Source organism: Ricinus communis, chromosome 8 (genome assembly GCF_019578655.1).
Source record: "Ricinus communis isolate WT05 ecotype wild-type chromosome 8, ASM1957865v1, whole genome shotgun sequence".
Taxonomy (NCBI): Eukaryota; Viridiplantae; Streptophyta; class Magnoliopsida; order Malpighiales; family Euphorbiaceae; genus Ricinus; species Ricinus communis.
The window spans coordinates 7,410,957-7,432,178 of NC_063263.1; the positions used below are offsets into that span (position 1 = coordinate 7,410,957).

General features: G+C 32.2%; 4 protein-coding genes and 1 long non-coding RNA gene across 10 annotated transcripts in view; 2 read left to right on the forward strand and 3 right to left on the reverse strand.

Moving 5' to 3' along the window:
- LOC8284686 (midasin) overlaps nucleotides 1–834 on the reverse strand; it is a 36,547-nt gene extending 35,713 nt beyond the window's left edge. For both annotated transcript variants that reach the window (XM_048377823.1, XM_048377822.1), the window contains exons 1-2: nucleotides 674–834; nucleotides 204–504 (exon numbers count right to left, since the gene is read on the reverse strand). In XM_048377823.1, coding sequence (XP_048233780.1) covers nucleotides 204–308 — 105 coding nt within the window. In that variant the 5' untranslated portion in view covers nucleotides 309–504; nucleotides 674–834. The remainder of the gene's footprint in view (nucleotides 1–203; nucleotides 505–673) is intronic.
- Nucleotides 835–3,966: 3,132 nt separating this feature from the next.
- Nucleotides 3,967–6,019, forward strand: LOC8284687 (threonine synthase, chloroplastic). The gene has a single exon (XM_002521317.4). The coding sequence runs from the start codon at nucleotides 4,182–4,184 to the stop codon at nucleotides 5,781–5,783; it is 1,602 nt and encodes a 533-aa protein (XP_002521363.2). The 5' UTR covers nucleotides 3,967–4,181; the 3' UTR covers nucleotides 5,784–6,019.
- Nucleotides 6,020–6,939: 920 nt separating this feature from the next.
- LOC125370995 lies at nucleotides 6,940–8,767 on the forward strand. The gene is made up of 3 exons (XR_007217136.1): nucleotides 6,940–7,820; nucleotides 8,135–8,302; nucleotides 8,416–8,767. It is a non-coding gene; the product is annotated as an uncharacterized LOC125370995 (long non-coding RNA).
- Nucleotides 8,768–11,417: 2,650 nt separating this feature from the next.
- Nucleotides 11,418–13,744, reverse strand: LOC8284690 (ras-associated and pleckstrin homology domains-containing protein 1). Its single transcript, XM_002521320.4, has one exon. The coding sequence runs from the start codon at nucleotides 13,391–13,393 to the stop codon at nucleotides 11,732–11,734; it is 1,662 nt and encodes a 553-aa protein (XP_002521366.1). The 5' UTR covers nucleotides 13,394–13,744; the 3' UTR covers nucleotides 11,418–11,731.
- A 2,546-nt stretch (nucleotides 13,745–16,290) lies between these two features.
- On the reverse strand, nucleotides 16,291–19,476 carry LOC107261438 (60S ribosomal protein L18a-like protein). 5 transcript variants are annotated; one of them, XM_015720661.2, is made up of 5 exons: nucleotides 19,132–19,469; nucleotides 18,328–18,417; nucleotides 17,418–17,544; nucleotides 17,201–17,318; nucleotides 16,291–16,639 (listed from the first exon to the last, which is right to left on the reverse strand). In XM_015720661.2, the coding sequence occupies exons 2-5, from the start codon at nucleotides 18,335–18,337 to the stop codon at nucleotides 16,586–16,588; spliced, it is 309 nt and encodes a 102-aa protein (XP_015576147.1). In that variant the 5' UTR covers nucleotides 18,338–18,417; nucleotides 19,132–19,469; the 3' UTR covers nucleotides 16,291–16,585. The 5 variants fall into 5 exon arrangements, with proteins under 5 accessions (XP_015576147.1, XP_015576145.3, XP_015576146.3 ...); XM_015720659.3 differs by lacking the exon at nucleotides 16,291–16,639 and having other exon boundaries at nucleotides 16,851–17,318; nucleotides 18,328–18,396; nucleotides 19,132–19,476; XM_015720660.3 differs by lacking the exon at nucleotides 16,291–16,639 and having other exon boundaries at nucleotides 16,851–17,318; nucleotides 18,328–18,413; nucleotides 19,132–19,476.
- Between the last annotated feature and the right edge of the window lie 1,746 nt (nucleotides 19,477–21,222).

Consider the following 21,222-nt stretch of genomic DNA (forward strand, 5'->3'; position numbering starts at 1 on the left):
TAAAAGTAATATAAACAAATAAATGTTTAATTACCCTCCAACTTACATGCAAAAGGAAAACCCAATTATTACAAGCACAGCCTAACAAGTCTTTCAAAACAACCAGAAAAGTATTATTACAACAATATATTGAACTTCTACTCCATTCATTCGCCTCAGTCTTGCAGCAAATAAAAAAATACAAATAGCCACTAGACATTTACCTTATTTAGAAGATCATTGAGCTTTTGGATTCTTCCAAGCTCCGGATAACGTGACAGAAACCTTTTTACTGCAAGTTCAAGACTGAAACTTCCGTCCATTGCCATCTGAAAAAAAGAACTTAAAAAAGCCTCTCTATAACCTATCTATATATACTAACAAAATGTATTGGGTCAAAAATTACTAATAAATGTGTAATGTATGCTTAAGCATATAATTTGTCTCCAACACCGCAACCCAAAAAAGGAAAAAAAAAATAAAGGATATACAATCCAAAGCAATCCCCTTGTAGCTAGGTAAACCCTGCACCAACAAAATTTGGATAAATTATATTTGAAAGAAAAAAAAATTGGCCAATTGAAGGTATTACTACTTAATGTTTAACGAAAAAAAATCTAAGACTGGTAAGTTTTGTTGTTTATTTTCTTTTAATGGAAATGAAAAGAGAATTAGGTTAAGAATACTAGCAGACCTAATTGTATTAAATTTTGATTTTGATAAGTTCTGTTTCTTCGAAATAACTTTCTACTCCGCGTCTATCTCAGTTCGCTGTGTGTGTCTCTGGCCGGAGCTTCTTTCTCTCAGTGTGAGTGTCTCTGGCCCGAGCTTTTTTTTGTTTAGGGTTTAAGGGTTTAAAATGATGAGTGGGGTATTTATAGGCTCTTTCATCTTGCCGCTTACTTTTTCATTTTCCTTCTCTCTTTTTTGCAAGGGTCAATTTCGCCCCTGAACTATTTCCTAAGGTCCAATTCGCCCAAATTCAGGTGCTTCACTCAATTACACACAACTTTTCTATCAACCACTAATCAATCTCATAAACACTTTAGCCAATAACTAAAATAAGTCTAATATTATTGTTCTTTAATTTGACAATAGTGTGAAATTTGAAGAGAAAGGTTTTAGGAATTTTTAGTGTTTTTAAGTTCTTTTAATAGATTTAAAATGGTTTTTATATAATTACAATATAATAATAAACTCTTTACTTTATGAGTTTGATGCCGATAAAATTTCGTTGTGATTCGATACCACTTGTGATCAATTAGGGCTAGTAAGCTATTAATAAAAAGTATTCAATTATTAAAAGATATCCGTACTATAATCCTTTATAAATATTTGAATGCATTTTTAATCTATTTTAAAACGTGTCTTCAATATCTATATCATATACTAAATTCTATTAGTACTTTTCGTATATTATTAAATTCATTTCTCATTTATAAACCATAATAAGAATAAGATTTAAATTTGAAGACTTTTTAAATTTTATTAGTAAGATTTTAGCCGTCTCTTCTATTTTCTTTTCATTTTTCTTGTTGTTCATCAAAGTTTAATATTTTAGTCCATTGCCAATTATCAAAAGTGACAAAGGCGATCGATATTAATTTCTTTTTCTTCTTATCTTATATTAATTAGTTTTAATTGGTAAACATTAATGTATTTTATAAGAATTTTTATGATATTTAATTATGAGAATGTTGAATAAAAAAAATCCAAGTTTAAATTCAAATAATTGGACTCGTCGATAGACATTTACAAAGTCAATATGTGGCTTAGTGCTACTAAATGGAGTGTTATTCTCAGAGAGTTACAATTTATTGCTCCATCTATACGGTTAATAAATAATTAAGAATAGATTGCATTATATGTACTTACTATGTCTAATATTTATATTTATTTTTATATTAATATGTGGAATATCCATATTTCTTATAAAACAGTCCTTTCAATCCACATGAGTTTGCAATGACGTGAGGATAAGCTAATATGGTTATTCGATAAACAAGGCCACTATACAATAAAAAGTGGATATAAATTGCAGGTGTCTTCTCATGCACAAGTTTATCAAGCTCCTATCACATGTTGGAAACGTATCTAGCAGCTAAAAGTTGCTGGTAAAATCAAGATTTTGATATGGAGGGTTTGCTCCAATTACGTTCCAACCCGAACTGCTCTAAAAAACAGGAATATTGATATAAGTCATCTCTGCCCGTTGTGCCATAATGATGAAGAGGATTCATTCCATGCACTTGTAGCCTGCAGCCATGTTTGTAAAATCTAGAATATGTCGCCTTTGGGGATATCTTAGTCTCTTGTCAGGACTTTGTTCAATGGCGGAATTCCATGAAGACCTCCAAATCTATTGGTGATGCTAAGTTAGCTGCTTCTATAGTATGGAGTATCTGGGCTGAAAGAAATGAGTTGATTTGCACTTGGCTCGACATCTGCTGCTGTTAAATGCATTCCACCACTTAATGGTTTTAAGTGCAATGTTGATGCGGTAATCTTCTCAAATGGGGCTGGTTATGGTTTTCTTATTTGCAATCATTTGGGAGTCTTTTATATCAACTAGTCATGAATTTGTCTCGAGCTCTTTCTCCCTTACAGTTGCAGAAGTAATGGGTTTCCGACAGACGCTCAACTAGATTAAAGGGCTAGTCTTAATAATATTTAGATTGAATCTGATTTACAACTGTTAGTGCAAGCTCTTCGTAGCTCTATTTCAGAATTGGTTTTGTTTATAGATCAGCGAATTGCGTTGCTCATGCTATGGCTAGAGCAGCTGACTGGTCTTAAGATCTGGACAGGTTTCCAACCTCCATTCCTTACTGATGTTTTGTTTTGGGACCTTTATTAATGAAATTATCCTTCATTTTCAAAAAAAAAAAAAAAAAATCATATCAAGAACAAAAGTTAACCATTCAACTTAAGAAAAACATCTATTAATACAAACAAAATAGCAAACACAATCCTTCAAAATAAATTTAATCAAATTAATAACAACTAAAAAAATAATTATAATTAACAAATATTAGCATTTCCGTTAGAAAATATAAGCAAAACTTATTACTCTAGATATGTATACTCTTTGAATATATGAGCAACATGTGGTTTTTGTATTTTACATTTAAATATTAAGCACACAATAAATATATAATTTATCTATTAACTTGTTATAAAGATAAAAGCTACATCTTTTTGATGTAGTAAATATTTATTTATAATAGCAATAATAATAATAATAATCCTAACTTGGCCAGTTGTAAGCAAAAGTAAATCCAATATTTTAATAATTTATAATCTTTTTAGGTCTTATTTTAAGATAATTTACTTATACACATCATCATGTTAGACAATTAAAGTAGATATTACATATTTTCAATTTTATATAAAAGATATATTAATTTTTTAAATTATATCTATTTTTTGTTAATATATATATATATATATATATATATATATATATATATTTAATTTTGTCACGCTCTATTAATTAATTATTAAAACAATGAATTTTTTTACTTTTATATAAAATATAAATTTTTTGTTACCATATCTCTATAAAATATCAGTTGATGACTGTAAAGAAGTTTATAGTAGCTAACCAGCCATGCATACCAAAGAAATACAAAATAAAAGGCTGAGTGGAATTATTAATTATTTTAAGGGATGAAGAAATTATAGAAAATAAAAGAAATTAGGCATGTTTCTTTCTCAGCAGATGGGAAAAATATACATAATTTATAATATAAAAATATTATTTCTATAATAAAAAGTTTTTCAAATAATTTAAATATATTAATTTTATATTTTCTTTTATCTTTTTAACTTATGCTAATAGAGAAACTATATGAAAAATCAAATTAAAATTTTATTTTATATTTAAAAAATTCACTAAAATTTTATTTTATGAAATAGTTTTTTAAAATAAAAAAATCTTCGCATATGGGGACTGGAGATGTTGATATAGGACCCACTTCCCAAACCCTTCACTTGCAGTAAATGCAACTGTGCAAGTGGAACTACAAAACGAAATTACAAGAACAACAACCCTATCAGATCTTGGCACCCTTTGTTCAAATAAAAACCCATCAGATCTTTGGTCAAAATATAAACTCACTCTCACTTCCCCACATCTCGCCAACCCAGATACACCTTTCTTCAAGCTTCCACCTTTTTCTTTCTCTCTCTCTCTCTCTCCAATGGCCGCCTCTTCACTTCTCCAATCTCCCCACCTTAATAACCCCAAACTCACCTCTAAACCGAAATCCATTTTTCATAATGGACATAAACCCATTCCCTATTTTCTTTCCATCAGAGCTTCCACCTCTGATCCATCCCACACTCCGTCTCCAACTCCAACTCCAACTCCAACTCCAACAACCTCCAGTAGAGGATGCAACATTCGCGACGAGGCCCGTCGCCAGAACTTATCAAACCCACCGCCCAGCAACAATTTCTCCGCAAAGTACGTTCCTTTCAATGCAGGACCTGCTTGTACAGAATCCTATTCACTCGATGAGATCGTTTACCGCTCTCAGTCAGGTGGGCTCCTTGATGTTCAGCATGACATGTCTGCTCTCAAGGCATTTCCGGGTTCTTACTGGCGTGCCCTTTTCGATTCTAGAGTAGGGAAGACTAACTGGCCTTATGGATCCGGAGTTTGGTCTAAAAAGGAATGGGTTTTACCTGAGATATCAAGTGATGATATTGTCAGTGCATTTGAAGGGAACTCGAATCTGTTTTGGGCTGAGAGATATGGTAAGCAGTTTCTGGATATGAATGATTTGTGGGTTAAGCATTGTGGGATTAGTCATACTGGGAGTTTTAAAGATTTGGGTATGACTGTTTTGGTTAGTCAAGTTAATAGATTGAGGAAAATGAATAAACCTGTTGTTGGTGTTGGCTGTGCTTCTACTGGTGATACTTCTGCTGCATTATCTGCTTATTGTGCTTCTGCTGGTATTCCTTCTATTGTATTTTTACCAGCTAATAAGATTTCCATGGCTCAATTAGTACAGCCTATTGCTAATGGAGCTTTTGTTTTGAGTATTGATACTGATTTTGATGGGTGTATGCAGTTAATACGAGAGGTTACTGCTGAGTTGCCTATTTATTTAGCTAATTCATTGAATAGTTTGAGATTAGAAGGGCAAAAAACTGCTGCAATTGAGATTTTGCAGCAGTTTGATTGGGAAGTGCCTGACTGGGTTATTGTTCCTGGAGGTAATTTAGGGAATATATATGCTTTTTATAAAGGGTTTTATATGTGTAAGGAGTTGGGACTTGTGGACAGGATTCCTAGACTAGTTTGTGCACAAGCTGCTAATGCAAATCCTCTTTATCTGTACTATAAGTCAGGGTGGAAAGATTTTAAACCTGTTAAAGCAAGTAGTACATTTGCATCTGCTATTCAGATTGGCGATCCTGTTTCAATTGATAGAGCTGTTTATGCATTGAAAAATTCAAATGGGATTGTTGAGGAAGCTACTGAGGAGGAGCTAATGGATGCAATGGCACAAGCAGATTCTACTGGGATGTTTATATGTCCACATACAGGGGTGGCATTGTCAGCATTGATTAAGCTCAGGAATAGTGGAGTTATAGGGCCTACTGATCGAACAGTGGTAGTGAGTACTGCTCATGGGTTGAAGTTTAGTCAGAGCAAGATTGATTACCACTCTAGTGATATTCAGGACATGGCTTGTAGGTTTGCTAATCCGCCTGTGAGTGTTAAGGCAGATTTTGGGTCCGTCATGGATGTTTTAAAGAAGTATTTGTTGAGTAAAGAAACAAAGTATTAGATTGATCTTATGAGCATATGCGTTTGACTTATGCGGCTCAATCTCATTACTGTCTTCAAATAGGCATCTATGTTGTCAATTCTTATGATTGTTAGAGATCTCTTGATAGCACTTTGATTTGTCTTGCCCGGTAGTTCTAGAAGAGGGAAACCACATGTATGGCAATGTAACCATTTTTCGACGGGCTGTCATCATTTGGATTTAAAGAAAATTTTTATTGAGCTTTTTGCTTTAAACATTTTGCTTACCTTCTGTATTCTGCTGATGGCATGCTTGCATTGCTGAACATGTATTCGCCAAGGGGAACACTAAATTCTTATAATATAAACCAGAACATGCTTACTAATTTATAACTTGATTCTTAGAACCGAAATGAAGAGACCCTAGATGTAGCTATTTCTCTCAGAATTGTAGAAAATAGTGCCTGCAATTTATTGTTCGCCCATTCACTTGTTGAAGTTGCTCATATAGTCTGTGGCAAGCCTTCTCTCTATTTTGCATCTTTCAACTTTGTTCCGAAGATTTTTGCTGCTTTATGACGGAGCTCAATGTTCTCTACTCCATCTGCTATCATTGGCACTGGAACAACCTATAAACTTGTAAAATTATATGTTCTCATTTCTGGTGTGCTTTAAACTTCACTTTCCCCTGCTAAAGCTGATTTGGTAGCAAACACAAATTCCTCCCTAATCTTGGAACCCAAATCATTTTGACTCGTTATTTCTTAGTCCAGGATCACAACAAACTTGATTCTATTTCTCATGATCACATGCCACCACCTAATCATCCATTTATGCAAGATTTTTCCATATGGACCAACGGTCCAACAGGAAAAATGAGACAAAGCAAGAAAAACGTTGAGTTAGTTACTTCTCTAAACATCCTTAAAACCACTTGAGGACTTCACTTCACTGACCTAACCGGGGAGGAGAGAAAACATGGAGCAGAAACAGAAAATTAAACAGTTCAAAGGCCAGACAAGATACCCAAATTTGCCATTCACCTTAAACCTGATCTATGTTTCTGCAGTTTTTTCTGGTACTGTAGTGTAAATATTAACCTTAGCATAATTGAATCCGCCAAGCTTTTGGTCTTAAATGCTCTAAAACTAAATACCTGAGATGTCTGCTTCACCAACTCTCACGACCAAGTAAGTGGTAGGCACTTCTGATCAATGGTTTCTATTGATTTTATCTGGACCAATATAAGGAGATGCTGGTTATATTTTTGGTTCTTGATGTTGCAGCTATATCATCCAAGTGATATTATTATGGATGGTGATGATGGGATTCTATTCTGGTTTTCCATGAAACTCTTGGTGTTGGTGCTGGAGTGCTGGGGAATAAAATTTAATTTTTATTCTTGTCTTTATCTCTTTCCTGATCTTAATGGAGTGGTAGGATATTGATATTGGAAACTACTTTCTCGCTAAACAGATTTTATTTTGGTTCTCGTTTCATGGATTGATTACTTATAGTACTTATGTGAATGGGGAGTAGATGCAAGGAGGCCTATTCCGTGCCGGGATGAACCTGCTCTTAAGGTCTTAAAACCAAGAATTTCCTCTTCTAATTATAAACAATCAACTATGCTAAAAAAGACAGAATATGAGAATTGAACTTAATTGAGCTTGTTACACTTCTTTTCAACAGGCGACCTTCAGAATAACTAAAGATGTTCCATTAGAGTTGGCAGCATTATCCAACATGCCAATTGTTGATTTCGTATGACAGGAATGTTAAGACTGTTTGTTTTCAGGAATCTCCTCTCATGTCAAGTTATTTGGTGGCTGTTGTTATTGGTGTATTCACTCATTTTGAGGATAGAAAAGCTGATGTATAGACCTGTGTTCTTATGTATTAATAGATCACCTTGTTATCTCCAAAGAGGAACGTTATTTTCTCTGTTTACTTTTTCAACGGCTAATGCAGGGATTAAGGTTCGTGTATACCCACTGAACCCCTTGCCCATTCAGTGGGTGAAACTTTCGATGTTATCCGGAGGTTGCAGGGCTAGCTTAGGGATGACATACTCTAGGTAAGAAAATTCGAATTATATTTTATAGATTGATATTGTTTTCTAGAGGTAATTAGTTCATAATTTTGGGAAAAAACAGATTAAAGTAAAGTAATTTCTTGTGTCAAGAATGTTTAAATACGGGTAGAGTACAGTTTACTACAAGGAGTAAGGGAGAATGTTTTGGGAACTTTTAGTTTTAATTGAACATTAAATTAGTGAAAGTGAAAGGCAAAGCCATTTGCTTCACTTGCTGAAGGTGACAATGTCATTCTTAATTAGAATAACCAATGCTTAATCTCTAACTTTAACTGTTTGACTTTATATTAAATCAGAATCCTTGAGTTATGCTCGGGGAAATGCAAAGACAGAAGAGTTGTGGAGCATTATTTCAGAGGAATCTGGTGTTCAAGTAATCTCAATGATGAACAGTTGGACAAAGCAAAAAGGATATCCAGTCATCTCTGTGAGGTCTGAAGATGAAATTGTTGGAATTTGAACAGGTCAGTTTTGAAATGGAAACATGTTTGACATTTTGCATTCAACTGAACAAATCTGACACTAAATTGGATCTGCATTAACAATTCCTTTCTTATGGTTTGCGTGGTGATGGAAGATGGATTATTCCAATGACCTTGCTCCTTGGATCTAGCAACAAGAGCTAGAATTCCCTTTTGCAGTCAAAAGTTGAAAGGGTGGACATATCTGATTGTGTTTCATCTCCTGATGGCAATTCAAGCTCATCAAATGAACATAAAGAAGAGAAAGGTGACGGAAAATTCATGGATCAAAGATAACATTATCTAGCGGGGGCTTCTGTAGAGTAAAGTATGAACAAAAACTGTCAGCTGACTGAGGAAAGCTGTAGAGTACAATTTGCTTTCAGCAGCATGTAAATTTGGTATATATTCATTGTTGAACCTAACTATGCATAAAACGGGATGTTGCCAGGTTAGACTTACTTGACAGATTGACAGTCTATGGCGATGCACTTGTAGTATAGAACACTAACCATTCTAGTTTGCAAGTATATTTATGGGACTTTTCTCTGTCTTCCTGACATGATAGGAACCCAAAATCAACTTGCTCCCTTTTCACACGTTTCTCCTTTTTTCTGCTGAAATACGTATAATTACTACACATAAGTCGCGCATCCAGTGAAAGCAATTTCATTAATGTGTGGGCTAATTATTTATATTCAAAATGGTAGTATTCAATAAATTAATCATTTAGCTTTTCCAACCATTTACTATTCATGTGAGTGACTACATTCAACATGAATGGTTCTTAATTATCGAGCAGACTAATATTTAAATTTTCTGCTATAGAACTCTAAGCCATTATATTTTGTGCAGAAAATTAGATTAGGAATCAGAGGCTGGACAGAGCCATTCGAATGCATTAATAAGGGAAGAAATGTACATGGCCTTGGCTATTTTTGAGAATCATAAAAGACATAATGGAGCATTGCAGCGATTTCAAACACTGTTAACAGATAGAAACACTCCACTTCTTTCAGTTGGCTTGAGGAAGAAGGTAAATAGATCATTAAGACTCGGACAATTTCCTCATGCTTCTGTAGGTTCTTGCAAATATAAGTTTTGCAGGCTCCATACATTGCTGCAATGAGGAATACAAGCATCACAAACAGAAGTGGTCTTGAGTACCTACTGAGGATATAAAGAGAGGCTGATACAGTTTAAGAGAAGGAAAGAGTTTTGAGTAAGATTAAAACGTCATTCAAACTTTAAAAAAAAAGTGTTAATATATGATTAATCGATTACAGGTTGTATAGCATCAGGCCTTAAAACTTTTTGATCTCTGATCAGGTTTATAACACTGACCAAACTTTGGCCTTATTTAGTCTTCTTACCAATTATATGTCTACTTAGCTTGTGTTAATGTCATTCAGATTCAATAACAGGATGTTATCTATGACCTTGCTGGAATGAGTTTAGAGGGCAAATATGGTGCTGCATTATTAATTACACATTTCACTAGAGATATCATCTCACCAGTTTTCGCGAACAAACCATTTGTAAAGAAAAAAGAAAAAAAAACTTCTCCTCTGCTTTGCCAGAATTGGTGGTGTGTGTGGAATGACTATGACCTAATATGCATGGTTAATTTACTTGTCAGCCTTTTACGTTACTAATTTTCTACCGACCTATCCAATTAACTTAATCTGGCAGTTCTGTAGCAATGAAAAAGCTGATGCAGTGGAAGGATTTTCCGCTATTCGTCAGGATCCTTCCATTGCTATGAATTTGAAGCAAAGCATAGAGAACGTAAGAATCAAGGCAAGATGGGTACAAAGCGTAAAGCAAGAAAATTCCCCGTCAGGAACTAGTCAAACAACTAGCTTGCAAAGGATGACTGGTAAGATCTTGGAAAATGCTACAAAGCAAACTCATTCTATGTTAAAAAGCTTCAAGACCACAGCTGGGTTAAACATAAAGCATGAACATATCACAAACCTGATGTTATTAGTGTTAAAGAAAGGCAAGTTAGTTGGCTGTTGTCCAACAAAACCAACCAATTAAGTAAGGTACTTATTATGATTGTGCAGTCATTTGAGGAAAATTTGTAACTTGTGAGTTCATATGCAGTAGACAGGCACGTGATTGTGCATGTTCATTTGATCGGACAACTTTGAATTTTTCTGAGTGCAATTAATGTGAACAAGAATACCCTAATCATTCTTCAATTATAACTTCACGTTACCATCTAATTCTTGTGGTTCCCTGGCATTCATCATCATATAATAAAATATGACTAAATTCTAAGTTTCTAATCCAAAAAAGTATTTAAAAAGTTAGCCACGAATTCCATTACTTGCTCATTGTGAAGTAATTTGTCACGAAATATGAGCATTTTTCATTATTTAAATATAAATCACTCATTAAATGGTTTGTGTATAGTATATTCCAAGTAGCTAATTTTTTTTTTTCTCTAGTATGAAACTTACCTGCTTCAATGTATACATCACAATCACTTAATGGTTTGAGTTTGACATGTCAAAATGCTAATAAATATATTCTAACTTATGTACTAAATTAATAAATAATTGACATATTAAATTGATAAATAAGTAATACATGTATCAATTATTTAGTATGAAAATGTACTGATAGATAAGTATAATTAATTTTAAATAATTAAATATATATCAACTATTAAATAACAAAATATAATACTCAAAAAATATATCATTCATTATATATATACTAAAAAATATAAAACTGTAAAATTATATAATATTTTTTCATATTTATCTCATATATTTACTTATTATTCTATTGATTTGATGTATAAATATAGATATTTTTTATATATAAATGTGATATTATAACTTAACAAACTATTTATCAAATAATTCTTTCAAACTCCATTCAAATATGCGATAGAGATTACTATAGTAAAAGTAATTAACATAAAATATATTTAAAATTAATAAATATATATAAATTGTTCATATATTTAATATATAAATAGAGATATTTTTTCATACTAGTATTAATAATAATAATAATAATAATAATAAATTCTGTCATATTTCATTGAAAGAGGCGCAAATTGTGCAGAAAATTATATCCATAGAGCCCAAAAAAGAAAAAATAGAAAAAGTCTCTTTGCCATTTACATCTGTACACATCAAAATCACAGCTTGAAAACTACAACCGATAATTTCGAAGGAATCCACTATTCTTCCACCTAACCCCTTTAAGAGATCGAATCAAACTAAAGTTCGTGCACTTTTGATAACTTATATGAACAAAGATTATCAAACACTCCCTTCATATTCCTAAATCTATAATATTTTAATTTAATTTCATCTGTGTGTTAAAATCAACTCAATTCCAATCAACATATCCTCACCAAAAATCAAATAAATAAACAAATAAAATTTCAAGAAGAATAAAAGAGATTAATTAACTTGGGCCTTCTTCAACTCTATCAGGACCTGGACCAAGATTTGATCTTCCTTTCACAGAATTGATCTTCTCCAACTTTAAACCAGCTCTGAATCTTGCAATGAAGTTTTCAGCTTTGGTATTAACATCAGGACTTGGACAGAATGATGGCATTGCTGAATCACCCTCCTTATTTCTTGCCATTGGACTTGATTCTTTATCTGATGGATCTTCACTGTCTATATCAGGTGACCCACTTCTTGAACTGTTAAAACTTGCTACTCTAACATAGTCACCATCACTTATGAACTTCCATGGCTTCATTTTAAACGGTGGCGGCGGCGGCGGCGGAGGTGGTGGTGGTATTGGTATTAAGGGCGAGGCATTGCCACGTTCTACATTCTCTTCGACGCTGCTGAAATTACCTGTTTTAACCGCTTTTAGTGGTTTATAGGCTTCTATTGTTGCTTCTTGGACGGTGGTTCTTGACCGATGGGTGCGAGAAGGAGGTTGCGGCTGTGGAACTGAGTGAGAGTGATCTTTCTTGGTTTTGCCTTTCTTAGATGAGAAAAGGTTTTGAAAGAAATGTGGTGGCGGAGGTGGCGGAGGGGGTGGCGGTGGTGGTATTATAGATGGTAAAGGTTCAGGGTTGAATAAGCTTTCAAGATTTTCAACACTCTTTTGTCTTTGCTTCTTTCTCTTTCTTCTTAATGAGATTAATAAATCTTTACCTCTTCTTTTATCACTCTTGCTGGAAATGAGTTGGGGTGGTGGAGGCGGCGGCGGTATATTTATGGTCTTCACTTCCAAATTCTTATTTTCTCTTCTCTTTTCATGTTCTCCAAGATCATGATAAGTTCTTTTCGCCCTTCTTTTCACAGTACTCCTTGTTGGCAGCCTTGGAGGTGATACTGGTGCCGGCGGCATCGGCGGCGGCGGCGTCTGCACAACTTCCTCTTTATGTATGACAAAAGTATCAACCGCTATATCTTTAGTGCTCACATCTTGTTCTTGTTCTTGATCTTGCTTTCTAGGTTCTTGATCTTGTTCCTGCTGCTGCTGTTGTGGAGGATGATCATCTTGAAGCTCATCTTGATGTAATGGACTTGAAAACTTATAGCCATTAACACGGGTATCATCATAAAATCTCCATCGTTCATCATTGTTTGACCACAAAGATTCTTGCCGTAGATCTGGGTATGACCTGAAACTTCTCAGCCTGTTAAAGGTATTGTAACTAGCCGTCCGATCCTGATACTGACCATCATCATACCATCTATAAGCAGGAGTTGACGGATAGGATCTCTGAACATCCTGCTGTACATTTGATGAAGAAGCTGATGATGATGATGATAGTCTCTGATAACTTGTACTGCTTTCATTACTGGTGTTAGGGCTGTTTCTACCAAGAAATCCACATACAATGGCAAACAGTACCAAAACAAAATTAAGTGAATCCCAGCCTTTCTTGATCAAGTTCGGTTTAAAAACTTGAGAAGTGAAAGTAACTACTGAAGGGACTACAACGAAAACAAAAACAAAAGCTATGACTAATAACATTATAAGAATGACACCCGAATTAAGAAAGATAGATGACGCTTGTCTCCGAAGGCGGCGGCCGCGGTGGTGCTGATCCGTGGCCTGAAGCCAGAATGGTGGCACATCTTCTTCTTCTTCCATTATTATTGGAGGGTTTGGTTATGGTGTTTTTGGTTTACCTTTTGAGGTGGGTAGAGCTTTTCTTGGACAACTTTAGGTATGCTTTTTAAGTTTATTATGTGGGCTAATGTCTTCTGTATGCTTTCCTTGCTTATAAAATTGACATACAATATAGAGGTTTAGTCATGAAGGTGGAAATGAAGAGTGATGTGATGATTATTTATACTTTAATGTGTGGGTTTGGTTTGTTTTTGATATGTGAATAATTTATTCAAAAAGAAAGTTTATATTATCTAAAGGAAAGGAAAAGGAAAAACAGTTGCATAGGTAACATGTTGCTTGTCACTAGGAATGACAGCGAAAACATGGCAACATAGGAGGCAGCTGTATGTGTGATAAAAGAAATCAAAACGCTATTGCTTGTCAACTTTGGTGCTTCTCTTGGGATGCTTATAATCGTATGGCTTCTTAAGGTTCACCAATTTGAGCTTATGGCCCCCCAAGTTTGTGGTATTTATTTTTAATAAACCCTTTTAAGAAAAGTGATTGATTTTTTCTTTACAAATTTGTTAAAGATTATATAAAACATGAATTCAAGTTTCTGCTATAGGTTATTGGTATATTTAAATGATTGGTAAGAACAATAAAGGAATTGTACAATGAAATTCAATGGCAATGAAATACAAGATTTACATGGGAATGCAAAAATCATATGAAGACCATGAGAAATCCAAAATAAGGTGGAATTTCCCTTGTAGAATAAATGGATAATATGCAGTGGTGCCCTGAATTATTCAATATCTCATGATTGCCTTTCTTGTCCTGTTGATGCTTCCATGATACAAACATAATATTAGTGCTGTACCCTTTTTTAATTGAAAGAAAATAAAAAAAAAAACTCAGTATTTTCAAGAAATTACCGGTCAAATTAGATCTGCATTTCTTAATTAATTTGTCCTTTTTTTATTTTTCCTTTGCATGTAGCAAATGAGAAACGAGGTCTAAGAATTAGCAAAATAATTAAGAATCTAACAAATATATAATCACCGAACTTGGTCAATGTCCAATAATAACGCGGGTGACAAAATAATAAACCATAATTTGAGTGACGTCCTTATGAAATATGTATGTATATATATATATATATAATATTAATGGGGAAAACGCGTCTTGATTTTGTTAGGAGTCTTTGTCAAGAGGACTTTGTTTTTTTATGTCCTTTATCCTTTTTTTTTGTTCTATTTTTAATTTTAATTCTATCATCTTAAAATAAAATAAAATAAAATAAAAAAGTTCAAAAACTTTATAATAAAAAGAAACAACTGTTTATTTCTTTTGATGCAAGCATTCATACACTTCTCATGCATGCTATATTTCTTCATGGAATAAGAAATGGTACAACATATACATTATTGCCCCAGGCTCAAACAAAGACCCTACAGTCAATATTTTATTACAAATAATTCTGATAATTTAAAAAAAAAATGCAATTTATTTATTAGAGACATTAATTGGCATTAATAAGATGGGGTTTTCTTTGTTAGTCTATGAATGATAATTTGAGTTAACAATTATTGATTATGAATTTGAATTTATAGCTTCAGAATCAACAATCTGGAGAAATCCACTCCACTGACACAGAGAATCAAAACTATCTAAATCAAAAAACTTGCAAGTTTCCAACTATGTCCCCAAGAAATTGCATTTGACAAGTTCTCAGGTTTCAGCATTTGGTGGGGTCTAACTGATGGGAATCCACCAAAATTTGTATTGCAGCTCACCTACAAATTCCAGGAAGACCAAGAATACATACTGCTGTCACCATGGAATTTCTCCAAAGTTTTAATTTCATACAATAATGATTATCTCTCTGTTGTTTCCTTTTTCTTTTTGAATTTCTTTTCTTGTCAGTCTTCAAATTCCAAATGCCTCAGTTCATAGAACACAAAATACCATACATATAGTGCCCAGGTGGGCGCAGAAGGCAATTCTATGGATGTATTAGCACTGTAAACACCAACGGCACTGATGTGAATAGAGAGAAGCGAGTAGAGGGTAGAGACAGGTTGGAAACTACTAATAGAGACAAAGATGCACTGTAATGGGTGATGATTAGAGTTCTTTGTTTTTTCTTAGCAGAGATGTGTAGATATTTCGCACCTAACTATTCCATTTTGGTAATGATCAAATGCAACCTTTTGTTCCGGGTCCAGTCCATAAACACAACAATTTTCGGGTCAAAATTAATGACCATCTTCCTGTCATTATGAGAAGCTTAGGAAATAAAAATATATGGCCAAATGCATATTTACATCATTCAATTCTGACCATTTTGTCACTCTAACACTCTAATTTTTTTTATATAACTTAATAAATATTTAATTTTATTTAATTTTGATATTTTAACACCTTTTATCAATTGTCTTCATTCAATATATCTATATGTATTGTAAGTAAATATTTACATGTATATTATATTAAATTAAAAGTTAAAATTATTAAAACTTAAAATATTAAATTGATTCATTAATATTATTATAAATTCCGAACATAAAATATATTAATAATGCAAAGAGAAAAAGGTTTGGCAGCAAGTGCTAACCCCGCCAAGAATTCAAAATTCCTTAACCCATGGCCGAAAATATTTTTGGCAGACCCAATTAAGTATATGATCGGTTTTCAAAACACCAAAATTCATGTTAAACAGTAGTACTCATCAATTATTTTACTGACTTGATGCGGTCCAGTGAGAGGCATTAGAGACTAGTACGTGAAATTGATAAGAGGAACAATTTCATTTAATTATGATTACTGCTCCTGTTCATCCTGCAGTTTTTACTTTTGGGATTAAGAAATCTTTGCATAAATCCTGATAACATAGCATCAAACGAATAAACTGATTTCTTTTGGTATTGTGATGCTAAAGAATCAATTGCTTGACATTTTCATTTGCTATACATATATTCATATATTTCCATAAACTGGATTTCAACTTCTGTTTTACTCGAGAGTTTACAGTGTGTTATGCACAAGACTGGTTAGGGAATTCAGTAAAAGCTACGGTCTTTACATAGTTAGAAATCTGGATATCATTGATGCTCTTTCCTGCATCGGTTGCCACTGAAGGATAAAAGTCTTAACTACATAGCATCAATTTCATCTTCTCTGTGACATGAGAACAGCAGCTGCAAAGATGACCTTTGGAGGCAAGGATTACAACAAAATAATGAGCAAACCAATCACTGCAGCTACCGTGAATAGCGTAGCCTGCAACAGTTAATTAACAACTACAATCAATGAAAGGGGATATATGGCAGATGGAAGGGGAGGCATAGTTATGCAAATAGGTAACTTTCTAAATTTTGCTAACATTTACAAGGGTTAGCATAGTTCTGTTGAGACTCCTAACTTCCAACATGGAGCCCTTCTCCTGAACATCAGTTATTGCAAGAAGTATGATCCATGATTGCAAGATATGTGCTTCCCCCCAAGGACATAAAACACTTGACTACCATAGTGAGCTCTTTTTATTAATTCCGTACTGAGTTCTTGATGTTCAATTAAAAAAGATATCGGAGATGGGGCATAAGAGGGGGAAGGAAGAGAGAATGATCTAATTCCCTAGGATCAGGTGTCAAGAGTTGACATTATAACAGCACTGCCCGGCTAGTTTTGAATATAGATCCATTTCATGTTCTCTCTTGTCCTTTTCACTTTAAACTTTTCATTGTGAATTCTTTCACAACACATTAGTATTAATATATGCACCATATAAAGAAAATTGCAGGAATAGCAGAACAAGTCACAAAAGAGATTAATTAGTCTCACGGCTATAGCACAGGCAGTTAGCCCTGATCGTTCCCTTGGGTCCTTATGATAATACTTCAGAAAGTAGAGAACTGTAGCAAAGTACCACATCAATGGGCACAGAAATCCAAGCAAGAGGCTGTAAAAAGACAAAAAGTCATATCCAAATGAGAGAGACTAATAAAGACAGTGGTCAGTGAGAGAGAGAGAGAGAGAGAGAGAGTGCAGAAGAACTCACAAAAACCACCCAATTCCACAGCCACAACAAGGAAGGGGTTTGTCAAACATTCCCAATTCTGGTTCCTCTGCATCTCTAATGGGAATATATTTTCCTTTTCTATCGTCCACAGCATCAGTTGAGTGCCCTGCTTTCAACCAAATACCTTAAGCAGCTTTGGCCAGATAAATTTTCTTAAATGACATAGGTTCCTAAGGCCTTTAAAACAGCAAGTAGTAATAAGCATCTTGGATGTCATTCACTCAATTAAAGGCAACTAAAGGGTCAATCCAAAATATCATGGGCCTAGAATGGTAGTTGTAAATTGTAGCTAAAATCCCTCAATTCTTATATAGCAGGTGAGATCAGGAAAAATGCATAGGCAGGGAACATGTTGAAACTGTAACCAAGAAAACATCTTAAAGATATGGTATGAACCACACCTCACTGGTTAATACTTCTTGATAATTTGGATATAAGACTGATAGACATCAATTAAGTCCCATGATCATGAGTGAAATACCCTCACCATGCACTGTCTCATCTTTGATGCGACTCCATGAGTGTTCTAAAACTATTAAATTCAAAGACACTCTATCACTACAATAAACATTTTTTCCTGTATCTAGCACTTAGGGAAGGAAGAGAGCAAAGACACAATTCAACTTCCCAAAAAATAATCCCTATTACATTCCATGTGTTCGTGACATCAGAGCTCAGACTCTATGTTGTACAGTTAACCGAAATGCTATATCCATGGACAACACAACATTTGACATAAAATTCTTGAATTTTATATCATGTAAAAAACTAAATCTCATTTTTATAGTTCCACTCAACATTAGTTCTCCAAAAACAAGACTTTGGGCCATGCTCCAACATATTGCACATAGCAAAGTGAATAACATAATTGGCATAGAAGTTAGAGTACCCTGATCCATTTGTCCCAGAATGAATTAGAAAGCTGCGTGCTCAACTTCCGTCTCCGTCTCCAATTAAGCTGTAAGATGAGATATTCTGGCTATCGATTACAGACAGTAATCCACTCAATCAGACAAACATGCACTTCATGTCAAGGCTTAAAAAAATTATAGCATGCGTCAAAAAGTAAGTTTAATTTAGATAGCAAATAAGAAAAAATTCCTTAACATAGTTCATTTTGCAAAACACATTGAGGATGAATATAGTTTCAAAAGATAATAGCACAACATCAAAAATACAACTAATGGAATCACTTCTTTATGCTTAAGAAATCAGTGAACATAGTTCGTTTCAGTGATTATTCAGAAATTCCCTTACATCTGAAAAATACTGTAATACCCACCAAGGAAATAACAAATATTACTGTAAAAAGTGTTCATTCTGGAAAAAACTTTCTATAGCATTAAGCAATTTTACCATAAACAACACAAGGACACAGATAATTCCTTTCCAATCTAAACGACACAGCATCAATCATGACACAATAAACCAGTAGACATTAAGAACCCCCCTTTATTACAAAAAGATAGTTCCTCGAGATCCATTGAACCTACATCATTTAACCCAAATGCACAGAAAAAGAAAAAGAAAAAAAAAACTACTTTGTACATCAAAATACATAACAAAATGAAAAGTTTTTAAATTTATAGCTCTAAAACAAGAGTTGTCTATTTCACTAAAGAAGTCCAAATAGCTCAAAACCCATCAAGAAATTCACCATGCAGGACAAGAAAAAGAAGGATAGAGAACTTACAATAGTGATAAGTAAGTAAGATTAGCAGAAGAAAACTGGTGAAGATGGTCTTGAAAAGAAAAAAATAAAACGAACAAGCAACCTTCTTCTCTCTTTTTTTTTTTTTTTTTTTTGTGGGTGGCAGAGAAAAGAGAAATTGGTAAACTTAATTTATTGCTTTGATTAAAGAAGGGAATTTAGGTTATCGTTTCCTCCATTAATGAATGACCGCGACTAGCCAAAGAAATAAAGACGACGGAATATACTAATAATACTTTACTGTTCCATTTACACTCTAGTCTCTAGAGTGTGCAATGGACCCTAACTAACTTATGACCGAACATGTGATCTTGTCGAGGTAAACATACAAGCGAAGCGAGTTACCCTTTTTTAAGGGGCAAATTGATGAGGCAATTTAATATTTTAGTTTTTAATCTAATTTATAAATAATTAAAATATTATTCTTTTAATATTTAAATATTTTTAATATTTAATTTTATTTAATATATATATTTAGATTTTATTTTTAATAATATTTAAATATTTTGAAGTAAATATATATATATATATATATATATATATATAAACATCTTGAATAAAAATATATTATAAAACTAAATTTAAAAATTTATCAAATTAAATTAAAAATTAAAATATTAAACCGACTATATCATTAAATTTTAAATATAAATATATATTTAATCCAAAAAACTTAAATTTTATTTTTACGACATTTGATTAACATTAAGTTTAACGAATGGAAACAGTTTGAATATTTTGGACTCTAATAGAATGAATTTAAAAAATAGATAATTAGATTTAAATAAATTATAATCTTTAACTTTTTATATTTATAATAAATTTAAATTTTTGTTTAGTACCGGTATTTTAATTTTTTATTTAGTTTAAGTCTTATAAATTTTTTATTTAATTAATATTTTTATTTGATTCTATCTTATTTTTATTCTTATTAATATCTAAATATTAATTATTAAATAAATATTTATTTCGAATTTACATAAATTAAAATTTAGCATGTAAACTATAGCCAGTTAAATATTTATAAAATATATTTATATATAATACAAAATAAAATCAAATTTGAATAGTATGTATAATATACATATAGCATTAACCTAATTTATGAACAACATGAATATTAAAGTTACACTTTCATTAAATTAATAATGTATTTATACATTAATTATTAAATAAATATTTATTTCGAATTTACATAAATTAAAATTTAGCATGTAATGTACTTTAGCCAGTTAAATATCTATAAAATATGTTTATATATATATATATATATATATATAATTAAACGAAATTTGAATAGTTTGTATAATATATATATATATAGTATTAACCTAATTTATGATTGACATGAATATTAAAATTAAATCTTTATTAAATTTATAATACATTAATTATATTTTAAATAAATTAGATGGATATTTCGATGGCTTTCTTTTAATTCAAGTTAGAAATGTACGTACTTTTTAGGTTAAATATATGTTTATATTTCTAAATTTTAATTATTTAGACAATTTAATACTATAACTTTTGATTTAACTTAACATCCACCTAATTTTTTTTATATATCTTAATACTTTTTAATGTATTTAAATACTACTAAAAAATAGATTTCAGGTAAATTGAAAGTTATAGGTATTCAGATATTAAAAATTAAAAATTTAAAAATTTATTAAATTAAATAAAAAGTTTAAATATTAAACTCACTAATTCAAAGACATAAATAGATTTCCTTTTAAATTAAATTGTGAAAAAGCAGATTTGAGATTCCAAATCAGCTACATTTGCCTTGTAAATAAAAACTTTTATTTTATATTTAATCCCTACTTTGATCCCAAACTTGAACATGCCAATTTAGAAATGACATCGGATATTACTGGTGTCCTATAAGAATTACCTCTATGCTATTTAAATTTGTCAAATTCATGTTCTAATTTTTTTTAAAGAAAGGTAGTCCCGTATTATAGTTCCATATTAAAAGAAAAACTTATATTATCTGTAAATAAATACTTTTAAGAAGGTTGTATTTAATTAAGATTTTAAATTTATTTTAAATAATTTTTTAAAAAAATTATA